This window comes from Python bivittatus, unplaced genomic scaffold, assembly GCF_059951505.1.
Source record: "Python bivittatus isolate LINGU-HERP-01145 unplaced genomic scaffold, Pbiv_v1 ctg000020_np1212, whole genome shotgun sequence".
NCBI classification, from domain to species: domain Eukaryota; kingdom Metazoa; phylum Chordata; class Lepidosauria; order Squamata; family Pythonidae; genus Python; species Python bivittatus.
This window is the reverse complement of record NW_028277030.1, coordinates 121,303,777-121,319,276: the sequence shown is the minus strand read 5'-3', so window position 1 is coordinate 121,319,276 and position 15,500 is coordinate 121,303,777. Positions and strand designations below refer to the sequence as shown.

At 37.0% G+C, this 15,500-nt stretch overlaps 1 protein-coding gene across 4 annotated transcripts in view; it reads left to right on the top strand.

The window, feature by feature from the left end:
- The first annotated feature begins 8,273 nt into the window (after window positions 1-8,273).
- Window positions 8,274-15,500, top strand: part of ZC3H6 (zinc finger CCCH-type containing 6) — a 33,520-nt gene continuing 26,293 nt past the window's right edge. For 2 of the 4 annotated variants that reach the window (XM_088148397.1, XM_088148388.1), the window contains exon 1: window positions 8,900-9,157. In XM_088148397.1, coding sequence (XP_088004523.1) covers window positions 9,066-9,157 — 92 coding nt within the window. In that variant the 5' untranslated portion in view covers window positions 8,900-9,065. Of the gene's footprint in view, window positions 8,438-8,484; window positions 9,158-15,500 lie in introns of those variants that run through there. The other 2 variants (XM_088148382.1, XM_088148374.1) reach the window with 2 other exon arrangements.

Here is a 15,500-nt window from a genome sequence, read left to right as displayed (position 1 = left end):
ATGTTCACAATGTTCCCATGCCTCTTCCTGAGAGGTCTCTTTGATGCCCTTATTAAACAGGATCCTGATAATATAGCAATTCTATAAATTAAAACTTAATTCTGAGGAGGTAAGGATACTGCTGACAAAAGAGTTCTGATAAGTCAAGAATAAGTATATGGATTTCTGCAAATGCTTTTAACTCATTTATAAATGACCTGGTATTAGGAAAGAGGAGCGAGTTGGCCAAATCTGCTGATGGCCCCGTATTAATCAGGGACTGTAAAGAGCTCCAGAGGATCTCACTAAATGGATGAATGATTTTTAAAATGGCAAATGTAATTCAGTGGAAATAATTGCAAATGATGGAGCAAAAACACCTGAATGATACTTATACTGGGAGGATCTGAGCTCATAGTGGCTGATACTGAATTGTGATAAGCAGTTATCTGGAAATGTTAACCCAATACACAGCAGTTGTGGGAAAAGATGAATTACATGCTTGTCATCATTAAGAAAGGGTAAATACAATTTGCTGTGGGGTAAAATCTATGGTATGATTGGACTTGGAATAATGTATACAATACGGGTCACTACATCTCAAAAAGATTACTACAGAACTGAAAAAAAGTACAGAAAAGAACATCAAAACTATGAGGAGGGTTATTGTTTATTGGGAAAGATCATGATGTTTGAGGCTTTTTAACCTTAGAAAGAACAGGTAAAAGGGGAACCTGATAGAGGTACATAAAATTATGCATAAAAAAAAACATTATGTGTCATCAAGTTGGTGTTAGATCTTAGCGACCACATAGTAGGCCTTCTCCAGGATGATCTGTCCCCAGCCTGGCCCTTCAGGTATCCCAACAATGCACCCATTGCCACTGTAATTGAGTCAATTCACCTTGCTAGTGACCATCCTCTTGTTTTTCATTCCACCTTTTCCAGGATTATAGATTTCCAAGGGAGCTGGGTCTTCACATAATGTGTCCAAATGATGATAATTTGAGTCTGGTTGTTTGTGCCTCAAGTGAGAATTTTGGATTGATTTGTTCTATGATCCATTTGTTTGTTTTCTTGGCTATCCATGTATTCTCAACAGCCTTCTCCAATACTAAAGTTCAAAAACATCAAGACTCTTTTTTACATGTGGTAAAATGTTCCTTCTGTTCCATGGCATTTCCAACATTTATTACTGTATGACTTGTCTATCTTGGAGATTATTGTTGGAGTTGTGTACCATCTGTAAACCATTTTGTAGCTATTTTGTTTTAGATTGTACTTGGATTTTATGGATTTAGATTGTACTTGGATTTAGATTGTACTTGTACTTGGATTTTATGGATTTGATCAATAATTCTTCCCATTATTGTGTTGTGACTGTTTCTTTAAAATTTTGCATCCAATTTATCATACAGTTTTTTATTTGTTCTGTCTCTGTGTCACATTTAAGTAGGAGGTTATATATGTGCCCTAATATATGATATTGGTTTTGTATACACATTTCAAATTCTGCCTTTTTTCTTAATATCCCTTGTTCTTAAGATCAGATTTTATCCTTCCAGCAATTTGTAAATACATCAATCATGGTATATTCTGGCCTACACTGAATAATTCTTGCTGTGTCTTTAATCTATTCATTGAATCTGAGTGGACATTATATGTAATTACATTTTTCTTACTATAATTATCTCCAACATGGAACACATTTGAAGGAAAGGCTAATGGTGAAATTGTTGGGCTTATTATTTTCCTTATAGAATTCCATGCTTTTAATCAAACTTTGTCTAATAATATGACCTTTTATATTTTTACCCAACTTTGTGTCTCTGTAGCATAAATATATGTGAAGCCTATTAGCTAGGCTGGCTCCTTCCAGTATTGACATTCTGCTATTCAGGAATTTTATCCACTCTGTTATCTATGACAAGCAACTTGCTTTATGATACAGTTTAAAATTTGGAAGGGCAAGACCACCTCTGTCTTTTGAATCTTGTAGAATTTTTAATTTAACTCTGGGTCTTTTCCCACACCATATGAATTTGCTGACAATTTCTTGCCATTCTTGTCAAGTTCTGAGATTGTAATTGGCACCATTTGGAACAAATAATTTATCTTGGGTAATACATTCATTTTAATAATTGCAATTGACCTTAACCAAGATGGCTATAAATTTCTCCACCTTTTAAGATCTCTTTTGATTTCTTGCTATAACTTAACATTATACATTTCTTGATTGTTACCTGTCAAATACCAGTAAAAAGGTGGAATTTTATATATTATGGAATTTACTGGAATAAGATAAGGTGACTAGCATTAAGATTCCGACATCAAATAGGTCATTAAATTACATGGTATTAAAGGTGACTCCAAGTGCTATCATTCATATGGGGTGCGGGGGAGGAGGGATTGTGTGCTTATACTATGCTTAAAAACAAATATGAGGGCTATAAGTATTTGGAAGAGCAGGGCTTATCCCACAAATTTTATTTCAAAAACATTGCCACAAGATTCCTGCTGAATTTCTTCTACATTGTAAAATAGCTGTCTCTCTGAAAATTGTCAATATTTTGTTCAGAGAAGCACAATTTTTTCCATCTGAATGGCTGTATGTTCTATTGCTTACCTTAAAAAATCATAAAATAGCTCAACCATGCCTCCTGGTGGACATGAATAAATAATAAACTTCTATCAAGCTAGACCAGCCTTTCTCAACCTTCTGACCCTGGAGGAACCCTTGAAATATTTTTCAGGCTTTGGGGAACCCCTGCACATTCAGGCTCAAATATAGCCCAGAAGTTACAAAATTATTATACTTGTTTCAAGTATAGGCCTGTATATATGCATTAACAGTGTTCTTAAATTAAAAATAAAGAATGAAACTTACCTCTTTAATGTGAAAACTACTTGTTTTTTGCTGCACAAATACTCAATTTTGGGCCAAACTTGAGATAAGCACACAGAGATTTCATCTTCAACTGAAATAAGATGATTTCTGTCTTTGCTTTTGATGCTTGTTAAATAAGAAAAGGCTTGCCCACACATGTAAGAAGTTGAAAACTGCAGCAAAATGTTCAATCCCTTCCTATGAATGGCAGGATACTCTTCTTTCACAGAAATCCAGAACTTGTCCACAGACAGATCAGTGAATCTCATCTTGAGTGTACGATCAGACCGCAGCTCACAAAATTCTTCCCCCTCCTTCGAAGTGAAGTTCTAGGCTGAGCAGAAGATGCAGAGAAAGGATCTCCTCACCCAGTCATACATTTGCGTTGAAAGGGAGGGAAAGTACTGATCAATTTTGTTCTGCAGTACTTCCAGATGGTTTTCAATTCGATTTGAGACTTTCTGGTATCCTTCCTCAATCTCAAGCCCAAGCAGCAGTGGATACATTTCAATATTTCCATTTGCAACATGATTTTTCCAAACTTTCAGTTTTCTTTTAAATCCAAAAATCCTGTAACTTGAAGTCAAACCATCTTCTCCAGTGCCTTGCAGAGACTGGTCCATGTGATGAAATATGTCCGTTAAGTATGCTAGTTTCTGCAACCATTCTCCATCTTCAAACCAATCAGCAAAATATGGAATATCATTTTTTCGAAAATACTTTTGCAATTCTGCCTTCAGCTCAAAACCCTGTTGAGAACTCCTCTGCTGAGCCACCATATTTCGTGTAACAGGAGACAGGTGCTCTTTGTCCAGGTTTTCACACAGTTTTTTAAAACAATCTTGAGTGAACTGGACTTTGTTTAATAAAGTTAACCATTTTTGTAACATCATCCAGAACTTTTTTCATTTCATCTCCAAGAGTTTTTGACACCAACACCTCTCTGTGAAGAAAGCAGTGTGTTGTGACAACATCAGGATTTTCTTTTCTTACAAGAGAAACAAAACCTCTCAGGGAGCCAAACATTGATGGAGCACCATCAGTACAGATGCCGACACAGTTCCTCCAAGACAGACTTGTTTCCAGATATGAAGATAAATCTTTAAATACATCTTGGCCTTTGCATGTTTCATGTAGTTCTTCGCAGCAGAAAAAGTTTTCTTGAATTTCACCATCATTTACAAATCTTACAAATGCCAAAACATGACATTTATTGGTGAAATCTGTTGACTCATCAATTTGGATAGAAAATCTGCTGTTCTTCAGTTTATCATACAAAACCACTTCTGCATCATGTGACATGTCATCAATACACCAACTTTTTGTACTGTTTGACAGTAGAACCTTTTCAAGGATAGTGACCTGGATAGTTCTTTTATACTGGATTTACAAAAGAGGTTTGTTAAAGCTTGGATGAATCTTGTGAGAAGGGGTAAAAAAGAAATGAAAAGAAATCAAGTTCTACCACATTACTTGAATGGACTAAAGATTAAGATTGTTAGATCTAAAACAAAGAAATATAAAGTTAGTTTATCTGATCAAGGTTAAAGTAGATATGTTATTTCTGGCAACCTTTAATGGACTTTTGCTGACACCAGGACTGAAATGCTTTATGGATTTGTTTATAGATAAGACATGGGATGAAGAGAAAATTGGTTGTAAATTAAGAGGTGGTGAAAAATTATTAAATTTGTTTATACTTGTTGTGATGAAGTTTGGAAGTCACTTCTTTATATATTTCTTTTCTTTACTGTATTCATATTTTTCTTTCTTTTCCTTTGCACTTTTTACTCTTTCTTTCTACTCTTCTTTTAGTTTCTATTAGTTTTTACTATTGCAATTATAACCTTTAATAACATTATTTAAAAAATAAACTCTGTACAGCAAATATTACACTTATTTAATGCTCTGGTCAGCCATGCCTCTTTCCAAGATATGGGTTTCACGCATGGTTTTCCATTTCTACTTTCTAAGGAATAATTTTATAGCCATTGAGAACATTTAGGCCTCCTAGATTTCATTTTCTTTCTTTGGCTGTCTTCACACAATCCTGGCAAATAAGTTTAAATTATTTTATGTTTTAGCATGTGCTGTGAAACTTACTATCACAATAAGCCAGGTTTTTTAACTATTTGTTAACCTTGATTTATGGTTTAGATAGTACATGATTCTGACTACCAAAGCACTGACAATTAGAAAATTCAATTATGACAGTCCTATCCTGTTTCCATTTGACTGAAGTTCTTGATGTTAAGTAAAACTAATGCTGAGTGTAGTTAAACACATATCTGGAACTTCAAGAAAGTAGATTTTAATAAACACAGAAGAATAAGTAAGATCCCATATCAGGGAAAACTAATGAGACAAAGAGTTTGAAGTATTTGGAGTATTTGGAGTTTAAAAAAAAATAGTATAGGTAGTCCTTGAGTTATGTCCATTTGTTCAGTGACCATTCTAAGTTATGACAGCACTGAAAAAATGGACTTACAACCAGCCTTGAAGTTCCGGCCGTCGTAGTGCCCCTGCAGTCACATGATAAAAATTCAGGCCTGACCACATTTACGATCACCCTCCCTGCTGCCAACTCCAGCTGCCCTTTGTTGTCTTCTTCGCCTGGGAAGAGTCAGGAGTCCCAGGCAAACAAACTGGTGGGTGAGAGCTACAGGTGGGGCAGCGGGCGCCATGGGTGGGTGCTAGGGAGTGTGAGGCTTGAGGCAATGCAGGACTTGCTATGGCATGAGACTTGTGGCTGGCTGGGGCTGTTGGGGCTTGAGGCCGGTGCTGGGGTTGGAGACAGGCCGGTGCTACTGGGGCTACCCGTGGTGCTGGGGCTGGAGGCCAGTGCTGGGACTCAAGGCAGGCCAGTTCGGGTGGGACTTGAGACTGGTGCTGGGGCTTGAGGCCAGCTGGCACTGCTGGGGTTCGAGGCCAGCTGGCGTAGGGCTAGCCACAGCACAGTGCTTGAGGCAGCACTCCAGCCAGTGCTGGGCCTGAAGTAGAGGCACAGGGGCAGTGGTGGCAGGCTGCAGGGAGTTGAGCATACCAACCCTTCCAATATCAGCTGGAACTGCACATTTAGAACAGAGCAGAACCACTGTTATATAGTCCAATCCTGATAGATGGTCTAGAAAGGTACTACTGTATGGTTGATAGCACCAAAGGCCTCTGAGAGATCTAGAACGATTAGGAGAGCCACAATTTTTTCATCCAGGTCCCAGTGGAGGTCATCCACAAATGTGACCAATATAGTTTCAGTTCCATATCTGGTCTGAACTCTGTCAGCTGCAGTTCTATCAACATCTCCAAAGCATTTCCTAAAGTAGCCTCCTTCATGAAGAGGAAGAATATTTGAACTATGTCATTTAAGCATTCTGACTAATTTTAACAAGCCACTAGAATCTATTCAGATGTTACCAATTAGAGCTATGCAACACTTCAGATTTGATTCTGAAAAAGTGCTTTTGACTGTGTGACTAAGTGGGCATGTATGTGGCACCTTTCTGGATAATGACATGAAATCATTGTATGGAAAGGCTCTTATTTACATGGAACTTCATTCTGTATTGTCTCCAATAACCTGTGACGTTACAGATAGGGCAAATGTATTATGGAATGAAATGTCTTTAATGATATTTTTTTTGAAACATAATATAGCCTGAATAACAATTAGAATTAAAAATAAAAAAGATTGTACAGCAGGTAGATACAACAGCTAAAAGAATATACCAAATAAATGTACATTCCTTGTGAAACATAGCTTTTCTAATTCAAAACATTTTCATCAACTTCTGAAAGACTATTAAAGAGAATTCTAATGTAGCTTCCTGAGGCAGAGTTCCACAGTTCAGATGTGGCCACTGTCTGCATCAATTGGACCTCTACCACAGATCAGACAGTTCTCCATGAACTGCTCAGATGTTAGAATTTGGATGGGCAACCACCATAAACCATAAATTGGGCGTCCCTTCAGACAGTCACTCATGCCCTGGTCACCTCACAGTTTGATGACTGAAATGCACTCTACGTGGAGCTGCCCTTAAAGGTCACCCAGAAGCTTCAATTGGTCCAAAATGCAGAGGCATGAGCAATGATGGGCATGCTTTGGTATTCCCATGTAACACCTTTGCTTTGCGAGCTGCACTGGTTGCCAGTTTGCTTCCAGGTATAATTCAAGGGGCTGGTTGTTACCTATAAATCTCTACATGGCACAGGGCCTGGTTACCTGAGGGACTACCTGTCTCCCATAGTATCTGCCCAGCCAGTCCAATCTGGCAGGGTTGGCACACTCCAGCTTCGATTAAACAATGCATCTATCAGGAAGCACAACTTCTCTGTAACAGTCTCTTCCCTCTGGAATGAGATTCCCGAGATTTGAACAGCCCTCACCCTATTGGTGTTTCAAAGGGCCCTGAAGACCCAGCTCTTCATCCAAGCCTTTGGCAAGGGTTGTTGAAACCCTGTTTAGATTGTGGGGGTTGTTTTTTCTTTCTTCCCATCCAGTTTTGCTATTTCTGCCATCTTTTTGTTTGTTTCCTTGTTTTTAAATGTTTTTAACAATTTGTAAACTATCCAGAGCCACTGGGAGTTGGGCGGCATATAAATTTAATGAATAAAATTAAAATGATCAGGACTATAGGCTAGACATTGGAAAGTTAAAAAACATCCTGGAAGACCATAGCAAACCATTTCTGTACTGTTGCCAAAAAAATCATATGAAAGTGTTCATGAAGTCACCAGGGATTGAGTTTGCCTCGAGACACAACTTTTACTAGGTAAGCATGTAGCACAATGTTACAACATGAGTTGTACAACCTGAGTTCTAAGTGGGCATTTACAGGTCTGAGAAGGCAAACTGTATACACCTGCAAGCATTATATGACAAATATACTTACATGCTCAGAGCCAGTGTTTTACAAGCCTATCTCCCCCTTCCACCAATACCCTCTCTCCATCCTGGGCATGCCAGTTCTGTCTTGTGAACTGCAGGTAAGTTCCATATCTTTACCGGAGAAATCATCAGGGTTTAGTCTGAGGTTACCTACATGGACATACATTTACACTGTTTTATATATCTATATATCTAAAAAACTTATTATCTTCTTAGCGCCATGAACACACATTTCTCCTTTGTCTTAGTGCGGTCCTACTATTACTGAGCGTGAGTAGGAACTGACAATAAGTTAACCAACTTGATGCTCCTAATCAGTTTCCCGGCTTTTCCGGGACGAGCGCCGTTCCCTTCTCCTCCTCTATCAAACCCACGCCAAAGCGCCGCCGAGAAAAGCGCAAGAGGCGACGCTCTCCGCGCGCCATCTCCTCGGAAAGCGATTGCGCCATCGCCGCGTGGGTGCGCGCGCCTTTCGCTTTCCCTTTTTTTTCCTAGCGCGCCCAACGGGCATCTTGCCCTCGGCGGCGTGAACCAATGGCGGGCGGGGAAGCCTGTCCGATGTCCGATGACGACAGCGAGGCACAGAAGAGCGCGCAACCAAACGCCGCATCGGTCACGGCGACTCGAAAGGTGCCAGGGAGAAGCTGCCTGTTGTTTCCCTTCCTAGCCTTCCTCGGCGCTTTGTGAGCGACGCCAACTGCCGCCATTTTGTGAGCGTGTTCAGCCTCCGCCCCCACCCCCACCCATTCCGCGCGCGCTATTGGTCCCCCTTTTTTCCCGTCTTTCTCTCTCTCTCTCTAGTAGCGAGCGAGCGGGCGGGCGCCATGTTTGTAAGGAAGACATAACCAGAGCAGCTCATCTCTCCGGCCAACGTATCCCGTCTTCCTCCCTTCCGCTCTGCCTGTTTCTTCCTGCCGTCTCCTTCCTTCGTGGTCTGTGTGTACTGAACTCCTCCTCATAAGCTGCCTTTATCTCCCATCTTTTTTTTTTCCGGTGAGGCGCAGGACAGCCTCCCCTCGAGCGGCCGTTAAAAAGTGCCCCTCCGTGTATCTATGTTTGTGTCCCCCCAATTCAGTAAAACCGTGAGTGAAGTCTCCGTTCGCCGCTGCACCGAGGGGACGCCTCACGACGCCCAGCCCCGTAGACGCAGCACCGCTGCTCCCCCGTGTGAGTGTGTGTGTTTGTGTGTGCGCGCCACTGCGCGCCGCCTCCACCTCCTCTCCCAGCGCCCTACCACTGGCAGCAGCGTTCTGCCTTCCTCCCCCTTCCTCCTCCTCCTCCTCCTCCCTGCACACAGGCACAGCCAGCACAATGGCCTTTGAAAGCCTATTCTCCAAGCCCCCAAACCCAGTTCTTGACCAAAACATGCCCGACTCTGACAGGCAACATGCAGGGGACGAAAGGTCGAGTAACGTTCTTCTCTTTCTCTTTCTCTCTCTCCGCTTCTCAATGGTGATAATTAACAGTGATAATAACTAAGAATGATGGTATGCTATGTGATGATGATGATAATGGTGGTAATAACGATGTGTTAAATGTGCCTAGGTGGATTTAAGGAAAGAAAATGTCTATAGCATTGTATGGGGGAAAGTCACCTTCAGACTGAGATAGGGGTGGTTTTGTTTTTTTTAAGTCTAGATACAAAGATGTTTTTAAGGGTGGGTGATAACTTCAAGGTGCATTTTGCATGCATTTCTCTTTTTTACATTTCCTTTTTTTTTACAAAATCATTTTTTCATAAAATGCACTTTACATTGGCTGTCTGTGTAATGTCACTGTTGTTCTTAATCCCCTGTCCCATTGCCATTTGAACTCAAAGACAGACTGTATCCCCTCATATATGTAACATATATGAAGCTGTATAACAATGTATACACCTTACACATTAACTGGAACTCTTTTCTTATGTGTGTGTATATATGAAGTTTTGTCAGATTTTTCTCTTTGCCAGTTTACAATTCTAATTCCATAATCAAACAAACCAGAAGCATTTTTCTGGTTTGCGGTCCTGCTCCTTCTCTCTCTCTCTCTCTCTCTCTCTCTCTCTCTGCAAACGTTTGTTTTCATACAGATATGGCTTCCTTCACTAATTTGTTTTTAAACATGTGGAAACCTGAAATTATTTCTCCAACATTCTCCAACATGTATGCAAAATCTTCTTTACATCAAGGTTTGTAATGGTAGTCCCATTAACAGACAAATCTGCCTATGATCCAAATGTCCCTCCACAAGTATGTACAATGCTGTTTTATCAAAGTCATACAAAACATTACATATTCCCTAATTCATGCAGCAACACAGTAAGTAGAATGTAGTATGTTCCCCTCTTCTACAAACAGGAATACAAAAGAGAATGGCAATTCAAATGACTTGCCCATAGATACAGTGAATCAGGTCTGGGCCTCGTATATCATGCCTTCAAATGAACAGTTCTTCACTAACATAGTTATAGTGTTTTAAATTGTTGATAAAGCAGTTGATATTTCAAAATGGATACTATAGTACAGTATTGCTACTTTTAACAACATTAGTCAACCTGAGCTGAGCAGTCCAGCAAGATATGCTTAGATAAAAAAACAGTTTGCATAGTGTTAAATTAATAGAGCCAGAACAAATTATCCTATGACTTCCATGTTAAATGACAAACTGTAATAAATACAAGATGCATGCAAAACATAACAATGAAACTTATTTTTTTCTGTAGATATGCACAATTTTTTAAAAAAAATACTCATATAGTATATCAACATTGAGTAGCCAATCTAAATGTGTTTAGAAGATCTATTTAGATAAGTGGAATTATACTAAATAGTCTGAGGACACCCAAAGCTTAGAAATTGTATGGCTTTGCAAAATAGCAGTCCCTAATGAAATTATTCCTGTTAACAATAGAAGAGAATATATGTACCTCAGGGTTGAACAGCGGAGTCCTTGGGGTTCTCTGAGCTTGGTTGTCTTCTTGCAAACGTTTTGTAACCCGGCTAGGTAACATCTTCAGTTAACCATGACAAATGCATTAATGCTTTCTTATACTCTTTCCTTTTAACTTTCAAGATGTCTCTAATAAATGAAAATATTTCAGGTGAATAACTTTAAAGTTGGAATCATTTAATTATTTTTGACAGAATAACAGACGAGTCATACTTTTTTATTTTTAAGTGCTAAGCAGAGTATATTCTCTCTCTCTCGCAAAAGTATTAGAAAAGTCATAAATCTCAAAACAAGTAGTGAAAGTCCACATTCAGCTATTTCAAATAGAATGGAGATATCTTGTCCACTGACTTCCATGTACCATTTTGAAGGAAATAATAAAAGGGAATGGGCTCTTTTCAAGAGAGCTCATTTTGTTTCGAAAAAATGACCTAAGAGACAGATACCTCAATTATTTACCCTGTGGTGATGACCCATCTTAGTTCTTAAAGATCCAGCTGCCCGTTCTCCTGTTCCATTTTTGCACTGACCATGACTAAATATATCTGGAACAGATAAGAGAAATACTTCAACCATTGTACTACTAACAGTCTGAAAGTGCATTTCTTGACCATTTTTCTACATAAGAGTTTATAAATGAATTAGTACACAAAGGCTTAAAATATAAATATAGCTTATTCACGTGTAATTATTTTAACATGTAAATATTTTAACATTAACTCAAATGCTTTTAATTTCCCATTTCATAATAGAGCTAACAAAATATGCATACATGTATCTTTCTCTTCATAATATAAAATAACTTAGAATTTAAGATACAAATGAAATTCTTTTAGCATCTCTTCACAAGAGTAGCACTAGCAGTGACAACCTCAAGTATTTTGCTCCAGAGAATTTTATATTACAGAAGCCTTAGAATGTATCATTATAAAAATTTACAGCTTAATGGGAATATTTGGTACTTCTGATAGTTGTCAGAGTTAAAACTAAAGTGAGTATACCACTAATTACAAGAAGTATGCCCCACTGCACTTATAGTAAGTGATAGTTGGAATCAAATTTCACTGATCTGTTTAGTATTTTTTATATATCTTAAATGTTTTTAAAATAGTTGATTAAAGGTTTGGTTAAAGATTGCAATTAAAAGTTTGGAAAGAACCTTTCTCACTTTATTATACATTACCACATTTTAGTTGCTTGGGTAAATGTTTTTATGTAGTTTCAAGTGTCAGATATAAAACTATTCATACTGTAGTTTCATGGAGTTCAGCTGAAATAATTGGAAAGCAAATATATTTTTGCATCTTCATTGTAAGGTAGCTTCTGTTGTTTATTTTCTAATGATAAAGCTTTTTAAATCTTTATTAATAGGATGGTGTTAAAAACGAAGTTTTGGAAATTTGTCTTCAAAACAGTATTCTCTCAAAGCAAGTTCATAAGATACACATTCTTGTTACACTATTACTCTGCCTTTGTAGTATGGGTTTTTTAGATATATCAGTTATGGCAAAAATATACTTTGTAACTGAAATATATAAAGTTCTTGTACAATATGCCTAAATTGTAGATAAAAATTACATCAATTAAGTTCCTGAAGCTAGCATATTGTTAAATATTTAACTATTAAATTACAGGCATAATTATAGCATCATGCATTTTGAAAAGGTCATCTTGTTTAACCTCAATTTTGAAGCTGGATATTCTATATATTAACCACGTCTGAATATTTATAAATTAAGAATCTCATGTAACTATAGCCTGAAATCAAAGATGATTTCATGTATACCTTAGGGAGCTTATTGCATGGCTGAACTAAGTCACTTTTCTGAACACATCCTGTTCCTCCGCCAGCTGTGCCAATGTTTATTTGACTGTGTTGAATTTCATTTTGTTTTTCCTTTGTTCTAAAGTTTCCACAGACACTAGTTCTCTGTGCGTTTTAGATTGGCCTTCCTCAACCTGGCATTCTCCAGAAGTATTTGATTACAAATCCCAGAAGTTGATATGGAATTCTGAGAATTATATTCCATGCATCTAGGCAATGCCAATTTGGGGAAGGGTAATTTAAGTGAGCATGTAGAGTAAGGGAGTTAAACTTCAGTGTGTTATTAAGACATAAACATTTGAAGCATGAAGTGTTCTATCATTGTAGCTTTAACTCTGTATCCTTTACTAGTTGGGAAAATGAAGGATGTCTGTGGGAGTTGGAGACCTTTGCTCTGAACATCATGCTAGCTTTTGCTACAGATTTAGGCATCGTTTACTAATGTGTGAGATATATCCTAGTTTATTCAAACAGCAGTTAATAGATTTGTTTTTGGAGTACACTGTTTCAAACTACAAGGCATGGTTACATTCTGCATTACCAGTTTGGTGCCTGTGGATTACAGTGTACCTGCTAACACATTTATGATGAATACCAAATTCCCTAACCCATTGATTTTTCTAAAATACTATTTTAATTTTAAAAAATGAATGGTAGGAAACGTGGTAAAATATCAGCTGCAAACATACCTTGTATTTCTGGCAGTGCCTCAGGGCTCCACATAGACCCCAAGGGCATTCTCAGAAAATAAAATGGTAGTGGCTGCAGGCCAATGTTTTATCTGCCTTTGGGTGTCTTGTAATTCATTTTTTAATATAATTTTTATTGAAGAAATTTTAACAAGATAAAAACAATACAAATATTAGAAAAGAAACAAAGAAAATAAGGAAGAGTAAGAAAGAAAGAAAAAGAAATAGAAATAGAAAAGATTATAAAGAAGCAACTTCCAATCTTTTTGACAGCAGTTATAAATGCATTTATATTTTACCCTCTCTCTCTAAGGTTACATCATAGTTTCCTTCTTTCCATAAGCTTCCCTTTCTGATCTTCAAACCCAAAAATCACATGTTCATTTTTCTCTTTTTTCAGCAAAAAGTCCATAAGGGGTTTCCAGTCACTGATAAATGTAGTTGTTGATCTTTCTCTCATCAAACAAGTTAATTTTGCCATCTCTGCTAGTTCTGTCATCTTTACCAACCATTCCTCCATTGGGATATTTCAGAGTATTTCCATTTTTGCCATATAATAGTCTCACAGCAGTAATCTTACATAAAAATACATACATAAAAATAATCTTCCATTGCTCTTTTCTAATTGACTGTCCATTAATTCCAGCAAGAAAAGTTCTAGTTTCAGTTGAATGTTGATCTTTAAAATTCTTTGTATTTTTCAAATATATGTATTTGAACCCAGAAATTTCTGGCTTTTTTACAAATCCACCAGGCATGATAAGACCCCTCATATTGTCCACATTTCCAACATAAATTTGAAGTACCTTTATACATTCTAGACAATTTTTCTGGAGTCATGTATTATTTTATAAAACTGCTCTTTTAAGTTATAATATAAATTTCAGTCCTTTTAACCATATACTTTCCTACTGTTCCATCAATATATTGTGCCTAAAATTCTTAGCCCATTTTATTTTATTTATTTATTTTTCAAATTTATATATGCTGCCCATCTCACTATATTAGTGACTCTAGGCAGTTTTTCACTTGTTCTGTTTCAAATTTCAATAAAAGTTTATACATTTTAGCAATTGCATGTTCATCATTTGTACATAGTTCAGCTTCAAATTCTGTCTTCTGCTCAATTCCAAATGTCCTATTATCTGCTTTCAATCTTTCTCTTAACTGTCCATACGAAAACAATTAAAAACTAAATCCCTCTGCAGTCAATTGCTCTATTGATTTCATCTTATATTCTCCATGTTCCTATTTTCGATAAGTTAACTATTTTTCTTTATCTGCTGCTTCTTTCCTGTAAAATGCTGCTTGTGCTGAGACCCATAAAAGCATTTTTGGGCACAGTCTGCGTTTATATATATTATATATATATATATATACATACATACACATACACACACACACACACACACATACATACATACATACACACACATTCTCAATATGGCACTTCTATATAATGATTCTTAAAATCTATATTAACCTTAATTTTATTGTACCATAGAAAACCAGGCCATCAGAACCTCAGATTGTGTCCTCCTAATTCTAAAATTCTCTTATTTTTTAGAAAAACCCACTCCTGCATCCAGACTAAGCAGCAGGCTGCAAAATACAATTTCAAGTCAGGCAGTCCCAATATAAAATGAAGTATTTTATATTTAACTCTTTGTTTTTTTCCCCTTGCCATAGAAACTTAGATATATTTTCTGCCATTGTTTAAATGGTACATCAGTTGTCATAATAGATACTGTTTGAAACAAAAACACCATTCTTGGCAAAACATTAATTTTTATCACAGAAATTCTCAGTAATGACAATTGTAATTTCTCCCATCTTAACATGTCCTTCTTGATTTCATTCCGTGTCTTAACATAATTATTCTGGTATAACGTACAATTCATGCTAGTCATAGTGATACCCACGTATTTCACTTTTTTCTCAATCTTAAAACTAATTTTTCCATCAATTCCATTTGGTTTTCCATTTTCATATTCTTTGATAACATCTTCGTTTTATCACCAAGTCATCAGCAAACACATGTAATTTATATGTTTCTCTTTTATTTCCAAAATATCCAGTATCTTTCTAATATTGTCCCTCAGCTGTCTTTTAGGTAAAAACCCACACTGATCTTCATGAATAAAGTTCTGTAAAACCATCTTCCTCCTCTCAGCTAAAATCATTGTGAATAACTTATAATTATTATTCAGTAATGATATTGAGTAATAATTTTTTGGTGAAGTCAAGTCTTGACCTTCTTTAGGTATTAATGCCATATTGGCCTCTGTCCAACTAGTATCT